The sequence below is a fragment of the Coffea eugenioides genome, chromosome 11 (assembly GCF_003713205.1).
Source record: "Coffea eugenioides isolate CCC68of chromosome 11, Ceug_1.0, whole genome shotgun sequence".
NCBI classification, from domain to species: domain Eukaryota; kingdom Viridiplantae; phylum Streptophyta; class Magnoliopsida; order Gentianales; family Rubiaceae; genus Coffea; species Coffea eugenioides.
In genome coordinates, this window is record NC_040045.1 from 34678400 (window position 1) to 34690669 (window position 12270).

Below are 12270 nucleotides of genomic sequence, written 5' to 3' on the forward strand. Positions count from 1 at the left end.
TTAAGATTCTAGCCCTCTATAACAAAGGCAATAACGAATTAGGTGATACACATAGTCGAATATCACGTATGATGTTTCCATGAGCACAACGGCCAGGAGACCATAGATAAAGAAGAACACCACAAGGGGTGTGAAGTCGGTAATCACAACTTTCTGCACTATTAATGCTTGGCAACATGCTACGATTGTGAAGACCGCCGAGTAGAAGATGGAAATCATGTCCATCACATAGTAGAAGGGCAGGGAAACATAAAAATCATCAGTTTCAAATCGCAAAAAGATAATCACAAGCAGAGTCCCCATGGTGAACAGAGCGCAGAACAGTCCTCCAAATAAGTAGAACATCAACAAGCCGAATTCCCAGTGCCGGTTCTTGAGAAAAATGGCCTCTCCAGTCGTTTGATCGAAACCTCCAGGTACAGTAAAAATTGCAGCAAAGTTTATGGTACCAATGAGGGTAGACACAATCAACACAGCGTTGGCCAATTCTCTCACAGTTTTCTCAGCACTTTCACGTAGGCTTGCATGTTTCGTCTCGAATACTTGTTTTGCTGTCTTCCCATCAGAATTTTGTAGTTGCCAGAGATATGGATAACAGTCATATTGAACCCGCTGTTCAGCCAAAGATCAATCTTAAGTTGCAAATAGTCCGGAAAAGAAAATTAAACAATATACAACAGGCAATGCAATACTGATATTAATTTAATTTGGTACCTTAAACCAGAGGACTTCCCACATCATTTGCTGAAAAACTCCAGGGGGAGTGCTGGGAGGGGATTCCAGGCGTGCTGCGAGATGTATAATGCTATTTCCTTCGTGATCAATAGCACTTAGCATCATGTCCATGTTAGTACCACTAGTCATCAAGTAGTCGTACAAGAACCATTTTTTCTCCTCCACTGCAATTTGCAGTATATTCCTTCCTTTTCCATCGAAAGTATACGCAGCTTCAGGGTAGACACTGAGGATTTCCTGAACTACCTCAATGATGCCCATTCTCGTTGCTTGTATTAGTGGATCTGGCATCCTATGTTTCTTTTCTGATGATATCCCAAACTGGCTGCCTTCAATATCTTTGTCCTCTGTATGCACATAGTTGCTCCAATCTTCTCTTCTGATTAACCTTTCTGCAAGCATTAGTGCAACTGCATGGCTTTGCTTTGCATCATCAATTTCTTTAAGCCAAGGAAAACCTAGAGGGCAAATACATCAAATTGGATAAACCATTAATGAGTAACTCCATTAATGAGTACTTCAAGATCCATTACATGTCCTAGGCTTTTTGTTATTCTTAGCATCTATTATTTTGGCACAAATCTATTCGGTTCTTAAAAAGAAACAGTTTGAGGAGGTTCAATTGGCCGAAATGAATTTCTAGACTTGCAATTGAAAACCACTTGAAAACTAAATTCTTACATGGGTTAGGCATGATAAAGAAACTAATTTACTCAAAGGAAATAAGACGTTCTTGTAACTGCGAAGGTAGGCTAGACAAGACTATGCTTCAACTCTCAAAAGAAGAATTTGGGAAAACAAAATTTTATCGACATATTCTATCATCACTAGCATGAGTGCATATGTAGTAGATGCAAGAAGATGCTTTACCCAAGATATAATTGACAGAAGAAGATCTGTCCAATTTATGAATGGAAGCTGAATTGCTTGGTTCTTCTGCACTGTTGACAGGTTGCGATTCCTTGTTCAAGACCGGAATACCTGCCAGCAACACAACGAACTGATAATATCACTCTTTCAAAATTTTGAGGGCATCCTCAAAAAAACCAGCTGGCAGATAAAATGGTAGTTCAAATTGCTTCTCCATGGATCCCAAAACCATTAAACACAAAATTAGATGATTTTTAGCAACGTCTCCAGGCTAAGCACAAATTCATGTCACCTGAACATACTACAAGAGGGGAATAATCATATGCTTGATAGGATCTGCATTGACTTCAAAACCATATCACATTCAGCCCAATGATTATTGTCAATTTGCCTAATCAGCTATGCGGGTAGAGTACTTGAGTACTTGAAAAGAATTATGTTGCAACTTGCATGTGGGTAATAATACAGCACTTACACCAATAGATTATAGCTCGGAGTATATGCAGAGGAATGAGGGACTTCCTGCCAAGATCGTTGAGCGTGTAGGCAGAAACACTCCTGAAGGACTCTGGTTTTGCAGCCAAAAGATGTAAAGCAGTTTTTCCTTTTTCATTACGTTTGCCAGCAAGATCAGGATACGACTCCAATATGCCAATTGCCAAACCTGTTTGATACAATAGAGCGAAAACTTGAAAAGGACTAACATTTAATGCAACAACATCCCACATCATATTCCACCAGCATAGACCTAGACAAAAGATAAGATAGCATAATCTGATAAACTGAACAAGCATAGAGTTCAAATTCAGCAACAAACTTGATAACTTTTGCAGAGACAATCAAAATTTTACTTGATAGAGAAGCTTACTGTAATATCCTCCAATTACAGCAGCATGAAGGATTGTGCATCCATCATTCCTCCTCATCATGCAATCACCGACGTACTTTTCCAGAAGTGAGAAAACTTCCTTTTTCCCACATGCAGCAGCCACAAAAAGGGGGGTTTCACCCAGTTTGTTTCTCTCAGACACTAAATCCTTTTCTGTCCTTAACATGAACTCTGCAACATCCTTGTGGCCAAATCTTGCAGCTCCATGCAATGCAGTGTCGCCATTGACATTCTTTGCCTTCAGATTTTCACTGGTCACAAGACCATCCTGGAGAAGTAATCTGAAGGCATCCACATTTCCGTAAATGGCCAGAAAATGGAGAACAGTATCACCACATTTATCAAGTGGTTTCACACCTTCTTCCCTCCAGAAACTGCGAAAGGTTTCTACTGACTGTTTTTTTCCCTCTAAGACTGCTCTATAAGCAGCAGATCGGTTGCTCCTATCCTCGTTGATTCTTGAGCTTGCCATTTTTTGATAGGCACAGAAAAAAATTCTTATGAGAGTGCTGTATCAAGTAAATCATCCATAAATATATATATTTTTGTCGATACGATAGCTTCCTACACTTTGGGGAGAGGGAGGGTCTGAAGAGGTTCTGGGATAACTCGAAGGGGACTGAACCACCACCGGACCAGACAGGTGTACTACGCACCCGCCTGGATTTTTTAATCACAAATTTGTGGTTAAGATTATGCAAAATTGGTGGGAGACAAGGTTTTAATCTTTACCTCCCACCCTACCAAACTTTAATGCATTGGTAGTGGCTACCGGCCCAAAGCTGATGGTTATATATAGCATTTGGCGGCTGGTGGTTATATATAGCATCCATATATAGCATTTGGTATTTCGCATACACGAAATTCTGATGCTTCAGAATTTCGTGTATGCGAAATGCCAAAGTGGTAATGTACCACTCAACAAAAGAAAAGCTTGAAGGAAATGACAAGCAAGGAAATGACAAGCAAGGAATTGCTCTAGTGCCAAAGGTGGACATTAAAAAGCACTAAAAAGATTACCACGAACACTAAAAAGATTACCACGATTTGGAAGAATCCTATAAAAGCTTGAACATTGGCCCCTCCAAAATGTGATAATGGAAGCTCTTAGTCTCAGACCGCACCAACTGCCAAGCCTGCTTTTACTGTATTGACGTTCAAAGTTCAAACACAAGGAAAGAACAATGCCCACCCACCCCCCCTCCTCCTCCTCCTCCGACTAAAGTTTGGTCATATTTTTGTTGCATTTTTATTGATTAACGATCAACACTAACGATTGAGCAAAAAAGATACTAATGACTTTAATAATTCAATGGGATGATGATGTTCGTACTCCTTACAAATGGAATCCAACCACTTGAGAAAATCACATGCTCTTGAAATATATTTTATAATCTAAAATCAAATCATTTCATACATTAAAAAGTCATAAAATAATTAGCAAAAAAAGAATACCATCCAAGTTTTACAACAAAATTTTCGATTGAAATATTCAAATTTCCATGACACGTGCAAAAGAGATATCTTACCAAAAGTTGTGTCGTACCTCCATTTATTGATTTCACAATTTTAGAAAGAATATGTTTAACAATAGCAAGGTTTTGAATTTACTTAATATGATTAGATTTTTTTTTTTTGGGAACTCAATTCATGATTTTCTAAAACAAATGAATATCATTAGAAATGGGTGACATGAAAAAGTTGGGCAGGAAAAAGAAGAAAAGAGGAAAATGGAGATAAGGTAAAAATGAAACTTTATAGAGTTTATCTGTAAAAGCTAGGTGTGACTTAATAACAGGAGGCAAAGTGCAACAAAAATATTGCCATGGAGGAAAACGAGTTTCGACTGACCAAAACGAGTTTCGACGCTTTCACTATTAAATTAACTCATGTTATCATCCAAATCTTTTTTTTTTTTTAGTTTTTTCTAGAAGGGAGTAAATTTAACTTTTACCACTAGACCAAAACCTTTTAATCATCTTTATCTTACTTATTAATACTTACCAAATATTTCATTAACTGCAAAGAATGAATGCAGTTAATTGAAAGGCACTAATGAATTATAGCATATCTTTGAATTATGCAATTAAACTTTCTCGACATTACGTTATCATTTGAAGAGTTGTACTTTAGTGCAGTTCAAGCACATGAAAAAGCTCATTTGTGCCCTGCAATTGCTAGTTTTTCCATCCAATTGACTCACGGTCTCACACTGGAGTGGCCTTTTCTTCTTCCCCTTCATATATTCTGCGTCTAGCTTCAATTACCTGTTACAGATATATCAATCCACACGAGTAAAAGTCAGGCAGCTAGCTGATTTAGTATCAACAAGATTTTGCTAATCACTAACGAATTGCGTTCTAGAATTAACTGAAGTGAAATAATGTGAAAGAAAATTCCAACCTGATTTTCCCAGTTTGTCAGGCCTGTGATGATGGACAAGAGAAGACTTTGCACCGTGGCTCCAGCGACCAGTCCATTCCAGAGACCCATTCCTCTTAAATGCAGTGCAAATCCCAGGATTAAAGCCACCGGAATTCCAACCAGATAATATGCCCCAAGATTTACATAAGCTCCTAAGTGCTGCCATCCACTTCCTCTTGCTACCCCTGGTGCCAAAAGATGGCATTGGCTTAGAAGATGATAGGAAATAAAGGTTCAATGTCTTGCCTACTTTGACATTCTTCTATGATGTCCTGAGCTTACCGTTTAAAGTTCTGAATTCGAAAAATGGTGGATTTTTTGCCTATGGAACATTCATATGTTTTATAGTGAAGAAATTCTGTTTATATATCAGCCAACATGAAATCAGACCTTAAGCTAATAGAAAGCAGACAATCCGGTGAAAAAAGTTTATCAGTTCAGAACGTTTCATTAGCTTCAGTGATATGATTATTGTGTTCTTGACAACTTCAATTTTCTTTGTTCCATCTTCATGGTCATACGTGTATATCTGTCAATACTTATGCCTGACCAAAGAGGACCATTATCATTTTCAGTCCACATGGGATGCATTATATATCAGGTTCTCAGGGCTCAAACTATGCTGCCAAATTACTCTGGATAAAGAGTAAAGACTACGAGCGAGATGAATTTTGCAAGTCAAACTCTATTTCCTTTGCTGAATGATGTCAGGGAGATTTACATTATATGTATAATGTTAGTTCTTTCCAAATTGCAATACCACCTCGGATGTCTTTCCAACTAGTCAAAAGATTAAGAAAGCTTAAAGCCAAGACAGCAAAATACCTGATAATACTGCTTGTGTGCCATCCATGATGATGGAAATGCATAGAAGATAAGTCATGCGTTTGACATAGTCAATAACTTCTTTCTCGTCGCTGAAGGCATATCCAAGTATGGAACGGCAGACATATAAAGTTATGCTTGCCAGAAAAAATTCTGATACAGATTCTAATAGTACCGTACAAAGAGCAATTCTTGCTGCCACTGGATTCCCAGCTCCTAGCTCATTTGATATCCGTGTACTATACAATACAAAAGATATTCTTTTTAGACAAATCTTACTTTGCATGAAATCATAACACTTTTCCGTTGTATAAGTAAAAACACCATATTCAATTTATCAATGCATCTTAGTATAAGGGCAAACCTTGCAGCAACACTAAAAGAGTACGGTATGAGGTAGTGCAGTGAAGTAATGGTTAAGCTGCTCAAGGGAAATACAGAATCAGTAAGAATTAGTTTTCAGGTTCTAATCGCAGTATGAAAGTGCTGACAAATAAGCTTACCATATAGATAGCACAGAGGTCTCTAGCTTAGGATTTGGTGACAGGCCAGACAGCAACACAACTATCTCAAATGCCCACCACTCCAAACTACCATCATCAGGAAGATTAACAGATAGTAAAGAACCAGAGGACAAGAAATATCTGGACAATAGGAGAGGCTTAAGGATTAAAACTTACCAAATCATTACAGCGGAAGGGATAGCAAAACGGAAGAATCCCCCCATTGTTTGAAAAGCATCCATTGAGAAAGGAACACGAGTTTTTTTACAGGAAGAAGAATACTTCACATACAGCACAAGCAAGATGGCGTTTAACCAATATGATATACCAATTGACAAAGCTGCTCCAGCATTCCCAAGCTTCAACTTGAATACAAGAACCCAACAAAGAGGTAGTTGTAAGGATACCGATGCAACTGTACTAAGCAGCATTGGAAAGACTAAACTCTGAGTCTGGAGAAAGCAACCAAGTGACTGGAGAATGACATAAGGGAATAGTGTAGGTATGAGCCAGATCAAGTATTTGCCAGCCTCAGTTGCAATTACAGGATCTTGGCCAGTGAGTATTAACAGCTTGTCAGTGAAGATCCACAGAAGGGATATTGGTATACAAACTATAAAGAGACATATGATGGCCCCATAAGTATAGGTTCCAAGTCTCTGGTATTGTTCTGCTCCAAAAGCCTGACCACACAAGGTCTCCAGTGCACTTGACATCCCAAACTGCAACGTAGTTAATTTGTTTCATTTCTTAATAAACATATTTCAAGAGCACATATCTAGTTGATAGTGAATTTAATTAGTATAATCACAGGTTATAAGTGGAATCAAGCTTTGTAATGTGCAGTGTAAGTATTCATCATCATCGTCATCATTGTTAATGTTACTAGATTTTTTTAAATCACAATGACAATTCTACTATGAATACGCCATTTCTCTTGTATTTTCTGCAAGTAACTATTCAGAACGCTATGTTACGTGTGTTCAACAATTTATCTAATTTGACTACTTCAACCTTTCTAGTAGAACAGTGAGAAGGCATGACACACTATATGTGCACCATGTGGCATGCATAAGTGCCTCACTAAGTAATGATAGTGAGTCATACCTGTGATAACTTAGTGGTACAAGTTCAGCACCACCTAATAATTTATGTATGATTGGATCTGGTGTTATAGACCCTGGTCCGCATTGGGCATTCTACATAAATAGTGCAGAGTCAAGAAGAGCCAATTTCTTGGTAGGGTGGGAGGTTAAGGGTTCAAATCTTGTCTCCCATCGTTTTATCGGTATATGTGGTTTTTCCAAATCTATACGGGTGTACAGTGCACCCACATAGTCCGATGGTAATTCAATCCCCGTCGGTTCTTCAATTGATCTGGTTGGATTTCCCCCTAGAATAGGCAAGTGTAGGAGTAGAAGTAGAGTAGATGGTGATAGTTGACAAAAAAAAAAAAAAAAGAAGAAGGAAGAATAGCCAATTTCTGTGAGACACAGTTCTTGTAGGGTGGATTTTTATCAAACAGTTCCCTAGTACACTACATTTTCTCATATTAATTAATTTTCCCTTGCTTTGGTTATCGAAAATATAGCATATGCATCTCAGAGTATATATTCTAGTCCTAGACGAAGATTTGACTGACTATAATTTTGTGGATAATTGAATGATAATCTCAACAGCATGTATCAGATGAACATTTCGGGGTATTATCTATTATGGGAAAGGACTTACAAGAACACTGAAGCCAGTAACATTGGAAAAAGATGTGGCAATGGAGGCACCAGAGAGTTGGAGTTGGCCAAGGTGGCCTAACATAAAGATTGGAGAAACTCTCAAGAGATATTGTCCCACAGCTGCTACCATCATCGGAAGTGCTATGCCATTTACCCTTTTCAACTCTTCCACATAAATCTTCCAAGTTGCCACCCTTGTTGATCCTGTCTCCTTATCATTTTCTGGCAGCAGCGCCTCTTCCATGCTCTCTCTTTTTTCTTGCAGGACAACTCCCTTGTACTTCCTGAATCTGGAGATTTTCGACAACATAAGAAAAGAATATTATAGTAATATGTAAATGAACAACTAAACAAATATCTACTTGACTGAACAGAAAGCCGTATCCATCACGAACCTGGAAAAAGAGGTACCAGAGAGTCGCTCAAAACAGTTTTCTAGCAGATGTGAGAAAAAGTTCAGTAGAAAATTTTCTCCATCCTATCCAGCCTGAATCAACCATTTGCTGTTTTTTGTCCTTTTCTTGTTGTTTTTCTTGCTGGGGAATCTGTAAATGCACACCATTATAGGAAGAGTATCTGAGAGCTCATTGCAAGTAAAAACTTAAATCCTTTCCATCTTTCTTTTTTTTTTTCTTTTGGTTTCTCTTCTTCTTTTCTTCTGATCAGAACAAGTGAACCATAATGTCAGGACGCAGAAATTAATTGTAAAAATGTTCCAATTGATTTTTCCCCAAGTTCCATACGTTGTCGTTTTGCTTACAATTCAGTAGTTTCAGTAATAAGTAGGACGACGTCGTGTGGTAGGAATAACAGAATTAGTTGCCGACTTAATGAGTCGGTTATTCCATCCTATTTGTATAGCTCTGATTGGTGGGAAAGGTATCAAAGAAGCATAACAGAATTTCCTTCCCTTTTTTGCTAATTTCTCTCTCTACTTTCCCTCTCTCTCAATTCCCTCCCCTTCCTTGTTTCCCTCCGTCCTCAAACTTCACAACCTTTCCCCAATTTCTGAACTAATTCACGAACTCAAGAACAGAAATGGATCTAAAAGCCTGACAAGTGGTATCAGAGCAGGCTGAATCCTCAGAACAACATCAAAAAGAAGGAAATTTAATGGCAGAAAGTACCAGATTCAAGACTTTGGAGGAGCAGATCAAGAAGCAAGAGATCAGAATCCAAGAGGTAATTGAAGGTCTGCAATCCTCGCAACTACAGCAACAGCAAATGCAGAGGGAATTCCGCACGGAATTAGAAGAAAATGGCAAGAGAGTAGAGAATTTGGTAGCTGAAATGAAGCAGGAGCTCAGTGCCTTCGTGAGAGCAGTGATAAGCAAGGACAGAGAAGTTCCAAACGATGACAGGCAAAGAGTGGAACAAGCTCCACTCTTACCAACTCTACCATTGAACCAGAGGCTGCAGATTGGATCGGACAACAACAGGACCGCAAGGAAAGACACAAGTAAGATTCTAGTGCCAAATCCTCCTAGAATTGATTTACCTATGTTTACTGGTGAGAATCCGAGGGAATGGATCCGAAAATGCAACAAATATTGTCTAAATTACCAGATTCCTGAGGATCAGAAAGTGGAAGTTATAGAAATGTATTTGGAAGGCAAGGTAGATATCTAGTTCCAAGGAATTAAGTTGGAAAAACCAGGAATGACTTGGAAAACATTTGAGGAATTGCTGTATAGGAGGTTTGACAGTAGAAATGGGAGAGATGTGGTGGAGGAATTTAATAAATTGAGACAGGCTGGTAAGGTGGAGGAGTACCAGGAAAGATTTGAGGAGTTTAAAACTTTAATGATGATTAGAAATCCACATCTGGATGAGGAGTATTTTGTATCAAGCTTTATCAGTGGCCTTAAGGATGAGATCAAAACCATGATAAGAATGCTAAAACCTGCAAACCTGTCAGAGGCGTTTGAATTGGCTGCACTACAGGAAGAGGCATTAAGGCTTCAAACAAGGTCCCTCAAGAAGGGAGGAAAGGTTGCATCTGATGAGAAATTTGGAATCTCTAGGAACTCTTCCCGACACCATATCAGCAATATCAATTCGTCCAAGTGAACGAATCCAGTGTACAATCTCTAGGAACTTATTATAAGGTGCCTTCCACCAGCACCTTCAGGAATACTCCATTCAAAGGCAAAATAATGACTACTCCAGGTGCTGAATCTAGGAGACTCTCAGCAAAGGAGCTTCAATATAGAAGGAACCATGGACTTTGTTTCAAGTGTGGAGAGAAGTTTGGACAGGGTCATCAATGCAAATCTGGTTAGTTGAACCTGTTGATTAATGATGAAGAGGAGGAAATTGAGTTTGAAGATGCTGTAGGAGAGCAAATATGCCTGGCCCTGAGGATGGGACAAGAAACGTTACCTGAAAATTCTGAGATGCCTTGACATGTTGTCAGCCTGTGCAATAATAAAACCTGTTCAAACTAAAAGTAATTTCTGTAGATAGCGGTGAGCAGGATCGAATTCACAGGGATTGGGAGTAATTGTTTCCTTTCAAATTCACAGTGACAAGGGGGTGTTTTTATATCAGGGGTGACAATTTAAGCAATTCAACTAAAAGTAAAATAATAAAAATAAAATAGCTAACTAGAAATTAAATAACAATTTACTAAAATCAAATGAGTGATAATTAAGGATCTAGCCAAGGAATAACTGCAGCAATAGTTCACCTAATTGATCATTGAAACAAAGGCAATTCCAATTATTTACTAATAAATAGGTTATAACTGCCAAACAAGCGATGACAGTCAACCCCTCCTTACTGTGTCGGTGATTAAGGTACGCCCGTTAATCACTACTCTAATTGAGAAATAATCTTAGGTACGCCCGTAAGATTTAATTTCTCAATTGCCTTACGTATTAGAGGAGTCCTATTCTAACCAAATAACACACTACCAGGGTTATTTTAGGTTAGCCCGCGTATTCCCCTGACACAAACCCAATCATGCCAGTTATCACTATTTTGAAACAATTAAACAATTACGAGTTTAACGTCCCAATTGACAATAGATTATCAAATTAACTAATTATCCGGATCCAAGACAATCAATTAATTAAATAATCGTAAGTACTGCAATCAAGAAATAAGCGAATACCAATAAATAAAGAAAAAGATAAAATTAAATCGATTTCACAATTTAGGCGATCCAAAGCATCCATTGTTTCTTGACTAGAAAAAGAAAATTAGTTCATTCTTGGTGAACAAATCCCACGCAAAATTGAAGAGGAAGCCGCGGCCATCGTCCTTGACCACGGGAGGAAAGCTACTACGAAAGCAAGAAAGGAAGAGTTAAAGTTCTTCCCTTTTGACCCTGACGTGCGTAAGAATTAAAGCTACTCCTAAGTTAACAAGAAAAGTCAAAGAACAAAAGCTCCAGGAGGACAAATCCTCTGCTCCCCTAATTCCTATCTAATGCCTATTCTAATGCCTGGCTCTGTGCGGCGGCTCTAGCCCCCAAGGGAAAGAACGCCCAGCCCTGCGTTCCTTCTTCCTCTTTTATGCTGTCTTCCGCAAATGACTAGAGAGGGTCATGTCTTGATATTCCAAAAATACCCCTAGATACCTGCTACTTGAACTCTTTTCTGATGACTGTCAAATTGGCATTGGTTATGGTATTTTCGTTCTACTCCCTGAAATAAATGCAAATTACGAAAAGTGAGTAGAATCTAATAATTAATTCATATCAAGTCAGGTAATAGGGAAAATTAATAATAAAATAAATGACAAAATTGCAACATATCAATTCCCCCCACACCTAAACCATGCTTGTCCTCAAGCATAAGAACAGTAAACAAACCCCAATATTTGACAATGGCTATTGCTCTATCTATCATATTGCCAAGATATCAAGAAAAATATATCTCAAGCATCAATGATCAAAATCCAAGCAAACATCACCCCGGTTAGCTTCTAAACTACAAACTCCTTTAATTCCAAGTTAACTAATCTAAGAAGAAGGAATGATCGCTCAACATTTATCAGCAAATGGTCCAACTATTAACCAAAATCTCAACATTAAATCCATAATTCGGCAAGCTGACTTATATCACACACTAACACAACTTTCACTTCTTTTTTTTTCATTATTTATTTATTTACTATTTTTTTCTTTTTTTTTCAATAGCACAAAAGACTTAGTCTCTAGCCATCGGAACCTTTTGACGCGAACTCCAACATTTGTCAGATGAAGGAGCCCGGTTACTCAGCTCCTATCGCTATATGACCACGTACTCATAGAAATTACTACTTTTTGACGTGAGAATCGACACTT

General features: G+C 38.2%; 2 protein-coding genes across 3 annotated transcripts; both read right to left on the reverse strand.

Annotated features, from left to right (window-relative positions):
• On the reverse strand, positions 1-2974 carry LOC113752376. Its single transcript, XM_027296491.1, has 5 exons — positions 2474-2974; positions 2081-2269; positions 1606-1716; positions 715-1193; positions 1-612 (listed from the first exon to the last, which is right to left on the reverse strand). The coding sequence occupies exons 1-5, from the start codon at positions 2964-2966 to the stop codon at positions 1-3; spliced, it is 1884 nt and encodes a 627-aa protein (XP_027152292.1). The 5' UTR covers positions 2967-2974.
• Positions 2975-3832: 858 nt separating this feature from the next.
• LOC113751283 (protein DETOXIFICATION 14-like) lies at positions 3833-8389 on the reverse strand. Of its 2 annotated transcripts, none has more exons than XM_027295230.1 (8): positions 8375-8389; positions 7978-8269; positions 6424-6968; positions 6247-6333; positions 6108-6164; positions 5744-5982; positions 4898-5103; positions 3833-4761 (listed from the first exon to the last, which is right to left on the reverse strand). In XM_027295230.1, exons 2-8 carry the CDS (start codon positions 8221-8223, stop codon positions 4702-4704), a joined length of 1440 nt encoding a protein of 479 aa, XP_027151031.1. In that variant the 5' UTR covers positions 8224-8269; positions 8375-8389; the 3' UTR covers positions 3833-4701. The 2 variants fall into 2 exon arrangements, with proteins under 2 accessions (XP_027151031.1, XP_027151032.1); XM_027295231.1 differs by lacking the exon at positions 8375-8389 and adding an exon at positions 7354-7639 and having other exon boundaries at positions 3834-4761; positions 7978-8045.
• Between the last annotated feature and the right edge of the window lie 3881 nt (positions 8390-12270).